This window comes from Rutilus rutilus (assembly GCF_951802725.1).
Source record: "Rutilus rutilus genome assembly, chromosome: 14".
Lineage (NCBI taxonomy): Eukaryota > Metazoa > Chordata > Actinopteri > Cypriniformes > Leuciscidae > Rutilus > Rutilus rutilus.
In genome coordinates this window covers 4,367,582-4,383,347 of record NC_140219.1, presented here as the reverse complement: position 1 = coordinate 4,383,347, position 15,766 = coordinate 4,367,582, and the positions used below count along the sequence as shown (strand labels likewise).

Sequence of the window (15,766 nt, the reverse complement as noted above, 5' to 3'; positions counted from 1 at the left end):
GTTCGTTGGAACGATGGTTTCGGGAAACACCAAATCGTTGAACTATGCTGATAACGACGGAACTTGCGACCATAGTTTGGCTAACGATGCTTTCGGGAAACGCACCCCTGGTCGGTATAATCAGACAGTGTTTCAATCAAACTGAATTCATCTGTGCTAATCTCACAACCGCGATGCTGGGTGGTTGCTAGGTGGTCGCTTTCCTAGTCAGAAGAGTCAATAATTAACTATTGTCAAGGTTTAGTCATATGCATCTGCCCTTCTGTTTTGAGTGATAATGTGTGTACAGTTTATACAGAGAGTGGCATGTTTCTCCTGCTGAGTGTTTATAAGATATACAAAGAAAACTAGATCTTTACGGAATCAGGTACCTTCCGGTTCAGTGTTTAAAATACGGTGGGGGACGCTTCTCTATTGTGTGGTCAGGATGAATGTCACATAGATGTTTTCCATGTGGTCTATGAGGAAGGATGTCTTGGATAAATCTAGGTTGTTCAATCACAGGATCTTTCAGGTTTGATATACTGATCCAGATGTGGTTCGTGTGTGTGTGTGTGCACCAGATGGAAAGCTACAGATTATGGCCAAATGTTTGTGAATTATATTTATAATAAGAATAAGCAATTTTTCTAAATGGGCTAATATAGTTCAGTATCTGTAAGTTGTACGTGTGCATACAGTCCAATGTCTTTAGCTCAGTCAGAATTTAATTATTTTAATTTTTATTTTATTTTTACACTTTAGCATGACTGATTTGATACACACACATTTTGCAATAGTGTCTGTAGTGTTGTTTGAGTGTTTGTTTGTACATAGGTGTGTTTCATCCTGCTTTGCCATGTGAGCAGAGCATTAGTTTGTTTACAAATGTCACACAGTCCTTTAGGCGTATTTGGGGGGTGTGTGTGTGTGTGTTTGGGACCATGACATCTATTGTGTGTTATTTGTATAAATATTCAGTATGTATATACCATTATTTGAGAGGACACTACCAACCTTCAACTTTGACTTTGAGTCCACCATGGCGATGGTCTGCTCGTTGCAATTATAAACACTGTATCTTGAATTCAAAATGGAATACGGTGAGGTCAGAAGGCAACAATGTAACACTACTGTTTGATGTTTATTGTCAATACTGTTTCAGTTTCTATTTTACAAATGGCAGGCGATGTACAGTATACTCATGATGAGAAAGACAGACGCCTCATTACGAAAGATTTGTCTGACATTCCTGCAGGCGGATGTAACCTTCACGCTCGCTCGCTCCACACTCGTTCTGCCCTCGCTGAAAGAGCGTTTTGTACACATGAGGATATGCAGGAGTCATTACTGTCTGAAAGGCTCAGACCCTGAATATGAATAATCATTGTTCTGATTAATCTGATGTGGTTGGGTTCATATGTGTACAGAGCGAGGCGAGTCATGGGGTTTTGTATGAGAGCTTTAGGATTGTGTGTTCATGGGTGTGATTGGCTATACTCCGCAAACAAAACTGTTCACAGAAATGCTCTAAACCGAACAAAACTATCATTTTGGGGCCGTTTACAAATGTACAAATTAAATGAAATGATTTTTTTTCTTCTAAATATGCAAAATGCTAATGATTTAGGTCAGGTTTATGCTAGTATGGTCAGGGGCGGATCTAGAAAAATATTTATGGGGTGGCGAGAGGGGGGCAGGAATTTTTGAGGGGTGGCAACATATGGCAGACGTATACTGAATTTAATCACAACTTTTAATTCGCTGCTGCCAATAGGGATGGGTATCGTTTGGTATTACTACTCTTACCAATACTCCTTATCGATCCGGTACTTTAACGGTATTATTATCGGTTCTTTTTGTTATATAAAAAAAGGGAAAAAAATTATTTACAACACAATTAATATTGCTTTAAATTTTGAAAAGTAAAATAAATATCAATAGCAAAAGAAAAAGAAAAAGCAATGCTTTAACAAAACAAATAAAACATGTATGTTATGCAGAAGGGTGCAGGCTTTTGTGTTTTATATTCAGAAGACATAGGACACCAAAAACAACAAAAAAAGTATACAATTAAACAAATATACAAATTATATATCCAGCGCTTTAATTTCAGTAATGTCTACTGACATTACTGTTCAGGAGTAATATGGGCTAAAAAGGCATCTAATAAAGTCAGATTTAAAATAACACTGCATAGTTTATCATAGATAGATTAAAGCTTATATCATTCAAGAGCTGCGACTGATTTTCTCTTTGCCTTTTGTTGTTTGATTCACATTAATGGAGCAATTGTCAGCAGGATTATTAGACTGCTGCCTCTTTAAGACCAAATGCAGATCTAATCATTATTACGCATCATATTTTCTCCCAACTATTAACGCCCATACTTTTGTTATATATGTAGCCTGGTTTCATTGCTGTGATATCTGAGAGGAATTGGATTTAATAGGACTGCTTAGCTAATCAAATGATCGATCTCCTAACTGGCACTGTATTGTGCGTTGTAACGTAAACGTTATGGATACAAACAATATTTTATATTTTTTATTAAGCTGTTCTTGTCTTTACTAAAATCAAAATTAGGCTAATCAAAGGGAAGAGTGCTCTTACAAATCACGAGGGAGCGATTTGACCGCTGATTTTGGCTAACGTAATAGACTCGCTGTTTTTGCTGATGCTGAATCGTCTTTAGCATACAATACATTCATTACAAATGTAACTTTAAGTTAAACGTGTGTTTAAACTACACCTGGGGAAACTCACTTCACCTTCAGAGGCTCTGGGGCAGCTCAGTCTCTCCAGTCGGGGTGCAGGGCCACCGCACCGCAGCAGACTCGCTGTGTGTGAGCCAGACTGAGCGAACGCCGCTCTGCACGCAGGGGGGAGGGGCTAATAATACATTTCAAATTAAAAATTAAATTGTTCACTTTTGGTAAATGTATTGTTTAGTTCACTGTTTTGAGAAGCTTGTGGACATAGTGGCGGGTTGTTTTTACAAGTACAGTTTTTGGATCATCAAAGTTAGGGGGGCAGCTGGGGGGGGCAAGGCTCTAGAGTGCCCCCCTGTAGATCCGCCCATGAGTATGGTTATTAGGTTTACAATTGTGTGTTTTGGCTATACTTCGCAAACAAAATTGTCTCCAAAAGTTGTTAAAATCGGACAAAAAAAAACTCATTTTGAAAACTGAGTTTTCTCATACAGTTTAGTTTAGTTTAAAGTCGGCATGAAACGGAAGTTGAGATTGTCATTTTTTCCTTGTTGTGACCTATATCCGAGTGAAACGGCTTCTGAAATTAGAAAAAAAATATAGGGCGGGGGTTGATTTCGACCTTCGGGAATTGATTGGATCATTGGAGGTTGGGCGTTGCAAACAAAATGGAGGCAGATTTGAATGCCAGTTTAATTGCATTCAGTTGTGGAGGATTTCTCTCCACCGGACTCCCCACCGTTACCCTCCCATGAAGGATTTTTTATTGAGGAGCCCGGCAACGAGAACGAGGAGCTACATTTTCAGGCAGGAATCAGCCCATATTTATATGAGCCTCCCGCGAACCAAGATAATTCAAGTCAAGTTATCAGTCAAGTTCACCCTCGAGAGCATCTCGACATGTCCGAATGGTAGGCTGCTATCTATCTTAAACACCGATAGCCGCACCCTCATCGGCACTGGCCGCACCCTCATCGGCTCTGGCCGCACCCTTTCGCCATGGCACGTGACCGAAAGAGAAGAGAGGTCGTTTCGAGGGGGGAGGGAAGGGTAATGTACTTGATTAAAGATTATAAGGGTACATGAATTTAAAAAAATAATGAAGTGCACAGATAAATCATTTATAATAAACACTACAATATGACATATAAAAAGAAGATTTGTCAAATTTGATTTCATGCCGACTTTAATGTAGTTATTATAATTAGCTGTGTATAAAAAAAAAAACTATATAAGCCAACACTCAGTCCTCGTTTATATAGTTCAGTAAGCATGTGTGTATTCCAGTGGCGTAGGTTTAATTTTGAATTTGTTGGGGACGGGGACATCAATATAAAATATATTTTAAGTTTTGATCGAAATTATTGCTAAGGATATATCAGTGTCACTGGATATTGGTAGGGACACGTCCCTAGCGTCCCTACTAAATTCTACGCCCCTGGTGTATTCTATGTTGTGTGTTCTTATTTCATCTGGCGTTTGTGGTTGTCGCTTTTGATGCAAATGTGTCCTGTGATTCTGTGCATGCGCATTGTTTGTGTTTCTGATATATGGCTGAAAAAAAGGGATTGCCCTTTGTTTTGTTTTTTTCTTGTTGAAATACGTGGCATCATAGAACTAAATGGGCTGTAAATGCCATTGTATGTTTTGGCCATCATTTGACTTTAGTGTCTCTCTTTGTTCAGCTGTGATCCTCTCTGGCTCCTCTCTTCTCTTTCTGTCTATTTATTCATTTGGTTTTGATCAATTTGGCAGTTTTTCATCTCACTGTCCAATAAGAGAATGCAGATGAAAAAAAAATATATATTGTGGAGAGAAAAAGTGGAGAGGCTTTTATCATTGTGTTTTTGAAGTATTATATATAAGCGTTTTTATTTGTGGGTTTGTGAAATTTTATAGAGATAATGCGTAGTGTGAGTGTTTGCTGTCCTGAGGATGGAATCACAATGGTCTTTCTGTCTTTGACCCAATTAGTCACAGAGCTTGTTTCTCAGTCACTGGAACAATCCTTGACTGTGTGTGTGCGCGTGTTTGTGTGTGTGTGTGTGTGTGTGTGTGTGTGTGTGTGTGTGCGCGTGTGCGTGTGTGTGTGTGTAACCACAACTTATTTAACACCCATCGATTTCAAATGAAACCTCTATAAGTCGTTTGTCAAAGTTGCTTCTGACATTCATTTAGATTTTATTACATAGTGCCAAAGGAAACATGAGCACGATGAAGTGAAAAGGTCTCTCGCTCTCATGGTTTGGTCACATGCTGTGTCCTCAAGGTCACACACACCGGCAGTCACCACATACAGGATACACACTTACATCATTCCTCTGTCGCCATGGCAACAGCGAGGTCACACAAATACACTCACAAATGTCTTAACTTTTCTTTTTATGTCATTGCTCATGTTTTTCCTTTTGTCTCATTACAGCAAAAACCACCCACCGCTGACTGGCGTTTCACCCAGAACCAGAGGCCCGGGCCCAGCGGGTGAGTAACACACGCACGCACGCACACACACACACACACACACCCCCACACACACGTTCACTAAGATTTGCATTATGTAAATGCAAAAAGTCACCTCTATTCAAAAACATTTGCGTTGAACAAATGGTCAGCACACACTGAGGTGCATTTATATGAGTATATAGAGCAGGAGATGACATACAGAAATAGATTTGCATGAGTATGATCATATGCCGCCTTCATGTGCACCTGGGAAACTCCAATGTCGTGATAACGACTCGAGGTACAATTCAGAAACATAACATGGAAGTAGTATGAACAAAAGAAAGAGCCTTTGTTGTGAACAATAAACACGAAGTACACCTGAATTCAAAATGATACAAATATTCATTTCTATCACTTTTTTTTTAAACGTGGGATCAATACTAAACGTGAAGCAAATCATGAAAATTGAATGATTAACACCTTTTGCTACATCCTTTCCCACTGATTTCAATAGATTATATAAATATGTATTATAGATCAGTGTTTGCACCATGTTTCAAACCAACACGGCCCTTGCAATAATTCCCACTCGTAAAATTCATGCATTCGTAATCACGATATTTCTGACTCCTTGAAAGACACAATGTGTACGCAAGTGTACATACTGCATATTGTTTAAATAAGACACTTCAGTAACCCTTACCCTTCTCCAAAGAGAAAGAGAGAAACAAAAAGAGACAGAAACTAGCTGTGGTCTGAATCTTAATGTTCTTCTCTTCTTAACAAAATGGCTGCTGTTATTCAGGCACTTACCCCTCCACCCCCAATGCCTCAATCTGCCAAGAGACACAGAGAGAGAGAGAGAGAGAGAGAGAGGGGCCAGAAAGAGTAAAAGAGGGGGACAGTGAGGTTTATTGCCATGCTAATGCCTGTTATAGTCAATGCATTGTGCTGAAACTGATTGGAACCATTAAGATGCCAAAGGGCTTTGATGCTTTGACTATATCAGTGTGATTGACAGCGACTCATCCAATCAGGTGCTCTTTAGGGGGAGGGGCCTGTCACAGTCAGCCAATAAGGTCCTGATTCTCTCGTTTGCCAGTTTTCACAACTCATCGGTTTCCATAACAGATGTTACACAACACATTCCATCCTGACAGGACCCAGTTTGAAAGAAGCCATTTGGAAGAAATTAAATCTTTTTGTTTAGTTTAAATTGGCAGTGCTACATATATAGCAGCGGACCCAAAGATGTGTGCGTTGTTAGCAGGGTTACTGTAGTTAACAAATTTGTTTTAGGATTTACTTGAAAAAGCTAGGAAACAATTTTCACTCATAAATTGCTAATTTCACAAATAGTTACAAATAGTAAAATGGAAAGTAACACATGGATTTGACATTTTAAGACTGAAATAGTATTTTCCAGTAAAACATACTTAAAAAATAAACACATTTTAACACTGTAGTTGCCAAAGCAACACTTCTCATTTTTATTTAGTTTAACCTGATGTATTCAAATAACTAAAAATAACACTGGCATAAACATTTATTATAATAAAAATCTATATAGGCACATTAAAAATAAAAAACGACTAAAATGACAAAAACACAAAATGAATAAAACTTGAACTTTGTTCACCCAAAAATGTAAATTATCCCATAATTTACTCATCCTCAAGCCATCCTAGGTGTATATGACTTTTCTTCTTTCAGCCGAACACAACCAGAGTTATATTAAATAATATTCTGGCTCTTCCCAGCTTTGTAATGGCATTGAATAGTGCCAGAGTTTTTGAAGCTCCAAAAAGCACATCCATAAATAATAAAAGTAATCCATACGACTCCAGTGGGTTAATAAAGGCCTTCTGAAGCGAAGCAATGGGTTTTTGCTGGAAGCCAGTGATTAGAGTTTACATGTGCGCGTGAAGTGTTTTCACAGGATTGTAAATGCAACGCAAATTTTTGTTCATTCACATTTGGTTTTCAGGGGTGGCAGTTGTCATACCCTGGCGTTCAGACAAAACGGGAAATAAACAGCTCATGATGCTGCTGTTAGTTCTCTTGCTTGAGTTGGCAATTTGGCACAAATTTAAACAGCCTAACACCATGTCCTAACCAGACGCCATATGATAAGAATTCCAGCAGCGACACATTTGTCCATACCAGACAAAATCAATCAAAAATCACAGCCAATCAGAAGAGCGTGTGGGCGGGCTCTCTCTGTAAGCTTGCATTCGCATGTGACTGAAATATACATTAAACAATCTTTTCTTTTTTTTATCACAGATAAAATATACAATTGTTTGTTCACCTTGAGTTGACAGTTTGAACACTGTTGTTTCCTTTAATTAATTTTCAAGATCCACCAAAGCGTTTTTAGCCAGCTAAAAAAAGCGTTTTAAAAACGCGGCGCTCCCATTGAAAACAATTGAAGAAATACTCCACCCGCGTGAAAAAACGCTTTGGTGGACACACGGCCTTATCCATCTATAAAGGTCACGAAAAACAAAACTGACTCAATAATACTATCACTTACTATTCTATATCTATTATATAAAGAATTCCTTGCTAAGTGTGCTGCGCTGGTCTGGCTGAGACCGGTCACGACATTTGCATATTGTTGCCCTATTGTTGATTTCTCTCTTTATTTGTAAGTCGCTTTGGATAAAAGTGTCTGCTAAATGATTAAATGTAAATGTAAAACGATATTCAAACTCACATTAAATTCTTTTTACATTATATAAAGCACATAATCTGCATCTGAGATTAGATTATCATTGTAATACTTTGTATGTTTCATCCGCAATTAACGCCTCAGAATAGAAATTTTGTAAAATAGAATCAACGCGAATTGCCGTTAGTAGGCTACTAAACATGGAAAAGATCAATTTTTCCGCGTGTTGCGTTTGGTTAGGACACGGTGTAGGCTTATAGGGCAGTTTCAGAATTGCCATTGATTTCGTATTGTTGTGAAGTCTGTGCATTACGATTGCACGCAGTATCAATAACGTCTAATAACAATGTCAAAACTGTGATGTGCAGTCAAATGTCCCGGTGTGTATGCTGTGTAATCGAGTGTTCTCATCGATACGCTTGCTGTGCTTTTTGGAGTTTTGACGTGTTTTATATAGACTCGATATTCCCAGAAAGCAATATAGTGACGGCCCAGATCCGGCCCACATCCGGTACACGTGGATTCCACATCTGGGCCGACACAGCGGTGACACTATGTCGGTGTCTGGGTTGTTTCTAAATGTGGTGAACCTAAAACATCTTCCCGCGCCCCTGCTTATAAAGTTTTAAAATATAGACCCATTGCTTCACTTCAGAAGGCCTTTATTAACCCACTGGAGACGTATGGATTACTCTTATGATTGATGGATGCGCTGTGATGATTGAAGCTTCAAACACTCGGGCACTATTCACTCACAATAAAAAACTGGGATAAGCTTGAATATTATTTAATATAACTGTTGATTGTGTTTGACCGAAAGAGGAAAGTCATATGCAAAGTCTTCGGGGAAAGTAAATTATGGGATACTTTTCATTTTTGGGTGAACAATTCATTTCAGTTTGGTTGTTCTATACCTCATTTCCCACCAAAACTTCTCCGTTAATTTGGATGTGTTTTCCAGTTCCTTCAAGCCCCAGTCCGCACATGTAAGATGGACGCCGTCGAGCAGGCTGAGGTATTAAAGTGTAGCTAGTTTCCCTGCTCGCTCCTGTAGGTTTCTCCCTGGATCATCTGAGTCTCTCTGTGCTGTGTTAGAGCCCAGTAGTGACGCTGGGGCCCTCAGGGGCCGTTCTGCTCATAGAATAGAATGCAGTGTGTAGCGTTGTGCATTAGTGTGTGATTAGCTTTGTTGCAGTGCATCGGCATCCCGTGGGTTTGGAGCTGTGAGCTGTGACACAACATACGTAATGTGCTTTGTTTTACGTTTTACAAAGTGGTTTTATGAATGAATAGTCGTAGACAATGACATCTTAGGCCGTCTTTTTGACAGTCTGGTCAACAGGAAGTGATTATCCAACCACAGGATGTGATAATGCTGACCACAGGAAGTGTGATTTCCTGCAAGTGTAATGAGACGCTGATTTTGGAGAAATGAGGCATCTTATCTTCACGCTGGTGAACAGGAATAGCTGTGTGTCGATCTGAAGTGTTGTGGCAGGATATGTGAGTTAACCCGGTTTACGTTGTTCTGTGTCTATAAGCAGCGATGGTTAAGTGGTTAAAGATCTGAGCTGGTGTCCTAAAGGTCACAGGTTTGTGACCCTCAAACTCTCAGTTCTGATGCTTCTTATGAAGTGAATTCAGATCAGCTCTGGTTCTCATTAGGGTTGTTCACTCTAAAACAACATCACCCTGTTTTTCCCCCTCTTCTTGGCACTGTGAGTTTATCCCTTTTGAAATGCTTGGCAAAAACAAGCAAAAAAAAAGTCTTTCCCTTCTCAAGTCTCTTTCAGCTTTTCATTCTTTCACCCATTCCTTCTGTCACTTTTTCCTTCATATGCTTAAATTCCTCTTTTTTTTTTGTTCTTGAATGGTTTAGATTTATTTTCTTTCTTTCTTTTTTTCTCTCTCTCTTCTTTGAGTCTGTTTTCGTCGCGTCGTGCGGCCGCTCGTGTCTTGTGTGCAGATGTTGTGCTGTGGCGTTGTGGTTAGTTGTCTGGTGTGTGTGTGTGTGTGCTGTTAGACTGTTTTACAGCTGCTGGCCTCATGTAAGACAGGAAGAGAGACCCCGACTTCCTTTTAAACCCTTTCAGAGACAGATGGCCTTTAGCATTAGCATCTTATCCTCTCTTTGTGCTGAAGATGCTTGCTAGTTATTCAAATGTATTTGTAGTATGTCCATACAGACCATGAGATAGTCTTGCACAGATAAAATTCTATGCAACATTTTAAAAATGAGGCCGAAGAACAGTAAACGGCACATACGTATATTAGTTGTGTTTTTTATTGTTTGCACGGTTTTCATAATTTTATGGTAATTTTCCAAGGTGAGCTGCCATTATAAAATTATTCACTTGTGATTTCTCATCAGTTAATGTCCTCGCTCTACCCACACCGAAGCTTCTTGATTTTTGATACATTATCGTTCAAAAGTTTGGGGTCAGTAAGAATTTTTTTTTTTTTTTTGGAAAGAAATTAATACTTTTATTCAGCAAGGATGCATTAAATTGATCAAAAGTGACAGTAAAGACTTTTATAATGTTGCAAAAGATTCTATTTCAGATAAATTTCTATCTATTTATCAAAGAATCCTGAAAAAAAAAGAATTTAATTAGTTTGCACAAAAAATATTAAGCAGCAGAACAGTTTTCAACATTGGTAATGATCAGAAATGTTTCTTGAGCAGCAAATCATCATATTAGAATGATTTCTGAAGGATCATGTGACACTGAAGACTGGAGTAATGATGATGAAAACTCAGCAGGAATAAATTACATTTTACTATATGTTCACATAGAAAACAGCTATTTTACATTTTTACTGTATTTTAAATCAAATAAATGCAGCATTGGTGAACATAAAAGACTTCTTTCACAAACATGAGAAATCCTGACTCCACACTTTTAAACCGGTCGTGTGTTTCCTGATGTTTGGGAACAGGATGAGGAATCTCCATTATTCCTCTCACACGCAGAGAAAAGAGAACATCCGGACTGTTTTATGAGGAACAGCGATTTATCCTTTGTTCATGTAGTCGTTACTAATTAAGGAAAGTATTTTAAAGCCATCATTTTAATGTTTAATTAACACATAATGTATTGTTTGTGGAGCTTTACTCTTCAAAATAAAACTTGCGTTAGAGGATAATTAAAGGCGATAAATTGAAAGTTACCGCCAGTAAAGAAGGTTTGTGTGTGTAATGAGGTGATTTTAGTGCGATCAGGGCTTTTGTTCACCGTGGATGCACATTGAACAAGCCTTTGAAGACAAAGTCGCCACACATGGAAATGTTCAGTGGTTGTGTGTGTGTGTGCGCTGTAGCCGGTCGTTTTCGTTTTCCACTAGAGTTCCAACATGGTGTAGTTAAAAGTAACATGGAGGATTGAGTGTGTGTGTGTTAAATTGAGGGCACAAAGCGCCTCACACACACCCACACACACACGCTGCAGCTGTTGCTGATAGCAGCACTACAGAACGGCCTCTGTTTTGCTGACTCTTCTTCCTCTTCCTCTTCCTCTCTGCAGGGCTGCTGCCACTCCTGAGGTTGCCATGGGAACAGGACCCTGGCCCAACCCCCCCACTGAGGCCGAGCAGCTCCAGGCGCTGATGGCCGCGGCTAACGGTGAGAAGATATACATATATTTGCGAGCATCAGTATGTGTTGGATTGTGCATTTGTAATGTTGAAAACAGGAGAAACATGCATTCTGAGAGTCATTTACATTATAATCAGATCAAGTTTTGCATAGATTTGTGTCTGATGGGTGATCATGCTGAATGAACACACACTGAGTCAATTCAGCGGCCCGTATCTATATAAACCACATCACAGCAGCACGACGTCATCCTCTCATCTTTCCCTTTCTTTCACTGCCGCTGGGACTGAATGGGAATACATGGAAAGTGACTCATCACACATTTACTTAGTTGCTGTGGTATTTCCACATCATTTAGATGACAGCTGCTGTTACATAAAGATAATTAATAACTCTACAGACTCTAATGCTCACCAAGGCTGCGTTTATTTGATCAAAAATACTGCAAAATGTGTAACATTGTGTTAAAATAAATGTTTTCTATGTGAATATATTGTAAAGGTAATTTATTCCTTCACAGTATAGTCTTCAGTGTCACATGACCCTTCAGAACTCATTCTAATATGATGATTTCCTGCACAAGACACATTTATGATTATCAGTGTTGAAAACAGTTGTGCTGCTTCATATTTTTGTGGAAACTGTGATGCAGTTTTTAAGAATTTATGATTAATGAAAAGTTCATTATAACAGCATTTATTTAAAAAAATGTAATGTTGCTTTTGATCAATTTAATGTGTCCTTGCTGAATAAAAGTATTCAATAAAAAAAACCCTTTGAACTCATCAGTTAATGAGAATACATAAGTAAAGCACATTAGAACACATTATCGTTCTGTCCAGATTCTAAAGACATTCACGCAGACACATGAGATGCGAGTGGAATCATTGTTATATTTGTCCTGCAAAGACTCAGAGACAGACATTATCGAGTTGTTCGGTTCCCGTCAGACAGTGTGTCAGTGTTTCCACTGTTCTGTCCAGTGATGTTCTGTTCTGTGATCAGCCAATCGGCAGGTTTCCATTAACACTCAGTTTGTTTGCTTTTGTCATTGTTCGTTTTCTAGGTTAAAAGTCTTGTAGAATAAACTTTGTTGGATTTATTTCATTTCAGTTTCTGGTGTGTCCTCATGTTTTATGCACTGACTCTACTGGATGAGAACTAAACTTGAACTGAATGATGACACTGTTGTCTTTGACAAGTTGTCTTTGTCTCTTTTGACTGAGAGATGGTGTGATTCTCTGAACGCACATTGGAAAAATTATCATAAGATCAAATGTTTCTATGCAACGTTTTATAAACGAGACCCAAGTATATCAAGTTTTTCATGATTTAGTAAAAAGCATGTGGTGAGCTGCAGTTATAAAATGATTCGATTGTGATTTCTCTTCAGTTAATGTTGCTGATGTAGATCAGTGGCATTCAGCAGATTTCCATCAACACTCAGTTTGTTTGCAACTTTGCATTTGTCATTGTTTGTTTTCGAGGTTAAAGTCTTTAGAATAAGCTTTGTTGAGTTTAAAAAGGGATTCTGTTTCATTTCACTCTCTGGCCTTCTAATTAGTTTTTTAATGCACTTTGCATTTTAATGCACTGACACTACTGGATGAACAAAACTTGAACTGAATGATGACACCGTTATATTTGATTCAGCTATAAAGCAGCTCTACAGAATTAATTTCTCTGCAACATCAACACCGTTATTGAACTGAATTGTGTCAACACTGAACTGACTTGACACTATTATCTTCTGTAGAGCTGCTTTACAGTTTTCTTCATAACGAATGAACTTTGCAGCATTGACACTGTCACTGAACCAGTATTGTAATACAGAAATCCTCTGAAAATGACCTAACAGAAACTGTCTTTGGTCCGCAGAGGTGAGCGAGGCGACCAACACTCTGGCCCCGGGCACCATGGGTCTGACCACCCGCTACAGCCCTCAGTTCACCCTGCAGCACGTGCCCGATTACAGGCAGAACGTCTACATCCCCGGCAGCACTGCCACCCTGACCTCCAACCAACAGCAAGTCCAGCAGCAGGCCCTGCCTCCAGCACAGGTCCCCGTCCCACAACCAGAGCCGCCCAAGGCCGCCCAGACGCCCGCCAGCAAGAAGAAGTCCACCAAGAAGGAGAAGAAGTAGAGGGCTGACGCACGGTAGACACAAGTTTAGCTGGACGACTCCATCCTGTGCTGGAAATCTCTAACTATTCAGTTAAAAAAAACATTATCAATGTAAAAACCCACTTCTCAGATTTCACACATGCATTATTTTCCTGCTCAAGTACTGTAAAATCATTTGCGTATAATTCTGATCCCTTCGTTTTTCATATTTTCATGCTCACGTTTGCCAAGTTTATGCAACCTTTAAGCGACACTATATTCCTGCGTATATCTAGCCAATAATGTATTTACCACAGTAATACTTTACCGTGATCATGTTAAACCGTCTGGACAGAAAGAGGAAATGTATTATTATAACAAACAATCAAACACGGTGTCCATTGCCGCATTTCATGACGTGCCCAGTAGGATGATGCCGTGCTTGTAAACCGCATCATGATTTTTATTACTTTTGTTATTGTTTACTAAAATACCACTATGGATTTTTTTTTTTTTTTTTTTTTGATTATTTTTGACGTGTTCATGTAGATCAAGTCAGGTGACTATAGCTGCATGCTGTTTTTTTGCGCCATAGATAATCTCCACGTCACCTGACGTCTACACACACTCGTCCACAACCCTCTCACGGAGGAGGTCGAGAAGTTACACCGTCCGCTTTTGTTGTATTTTCAAATAATCGAAGAACGGATTCCCCTGTGTATCACTGAGCCAGAGTTTTAACTGAATGTTTTCCGAGCCATAATGGGAGCGTTGTGAAACCAGTGACCTGTAAGTCCATGCACACACGCAGTGGCATAGATCCTTAGTATTCAGTATTTCCAGGTTATCCTGAAGTGTTGAAGCTGTTTATCAGTGCTGGTTAGTAATGATACTCGATATGAGTATCTGCTGTTTTGATGGTGAAGAAACCTCCTCATATTGTGAGTGGCTGACATACGACAGCATTTCCCTGATGCAAAGGCTGATCTTTTTTAAATTTTTTTAATTTGCAACAAACTCAGTGAACAATTGATTTCAATCTGAATGGAATTCTCGTCAAGATGCTGTTTCAGAAGGCAACCTGTGCTCACCGAATGTACAAGCAGCACATGTTAAATCCAGTAAAGAGTCTGTTTGGAAAGCTGGTGTTCTAGAAAACACTTATGTTTTACAAATATTCCGTCCAAATGCTGATTCCGGTTCACTTTCCCTTTGTAAATAGAAATCAGCCCTTAAACCACACACAATAACCCCTTTCAGATAATCAGCTCAAGAGGAATGGCTTACTACTGGAATGTCATTTTATTTTTTAGAAAAAAAAAAATCAAAAATTTTAAAATGGAGGAAAAAAAAACAAAAAAACACTTGTCACTCTGTTACCGATATAGTTCTTTAGTACTATGAAAGCCAACTAACGCACCTGTAAATAAAGAGTTTAACTTTTACTTATGGAAATAAATAGTGACACACTCTTAGTCTAGAAGTTGTGATGTTCTGCATATATTTTTGTGTTCATTTTTCTCTTTTCCTGTCACACTTTTCCACGAAAAGACACAAAATGGAGGACGAATAGACCTAAACGCCTCTGTTTATTAATTTGGTGATCTCTGTTGTGCTTACATGTGAGAATGCTTCTTAATGTTTATATGAAGAATCTGAATAGATCTATTATCTGTGTGTGCGTGTGTGTCTGCTGATGCTGTAATCCTGCTGTAACATCGCTGATAAGACGCTTTATTCCCGCCTCCTGTGTGCTACTTGCATTTTATATGCTAATATTTATATTGCTGTTTTATTTTGATTTTTTTTCTTCTTTTCCTGAACACTGACATTTCAAATAAAAGGTTCTCAAATTATTTGTTTCATTGTTTTGTTTTCACAATATCACAATGTAATAACACAGCTTTAAGTGTGGATCTTACAAAAATCATATTTTATATGTATTTTCTTACATATATTTCACCTAACAATTGTTTTTAAATGCATTGAGAGTTAAGCAGTGTGAATGTATATATGCATACCTACCTACACATAAACACATTTACATGTATAAACAAGTACATCATACAAACATTCATATATAATTGGTTGGTCTACATACAAACATTCATATATGCATACATTCATACACAAATATACACTCAAAAATACATGCATATACATGTTTACACACCTACAGTTACCTATGTACTGTACACACTTATATACAGTACATACCAACATATACATACAAGAATGCTTATATGCATATACATGTG

At 38.5% G+C, this 15,766-nt stretch overlaps 1 protein-coding gene across 9 annotated transcripts in view; it reads left to right on the top strand.

Annotated features, from left to right (window-relative positions):
- Positions 1-15,364, top strand: part of LOC311303879 (protocadherin gamma-A11-like) — a gene marked incomplete at its 5' end in the record, with an annotated part of 224,513 nt that extends 209,149 nt beyond the window's left edge. For all 9 annotated transcript variants that reach the window (XM_084430621.1, XM_084430623.1, XM_084430620.1 and 6 more), the window contains 3 exons: positions 5,113-5,171; positions 11,334-11,431; positions 13,283-15,364. In XM_084430621.1, the coding sequence (XP_084286747.1) occupies positions 5,113-5,171; positions 11,334-11,431; positions 13,283-13,548 (423 nt within the window). In that variant the 3' untranslated portion in view covers positions 13,549-15,364. The remainder of the gene's footprint in view (positions 1-5,112; positions 5,172-11,333; positions 11,432-13,282) is intronic.
- Positions 15,365-15,766: the final 402 nt, after the last annotated feature.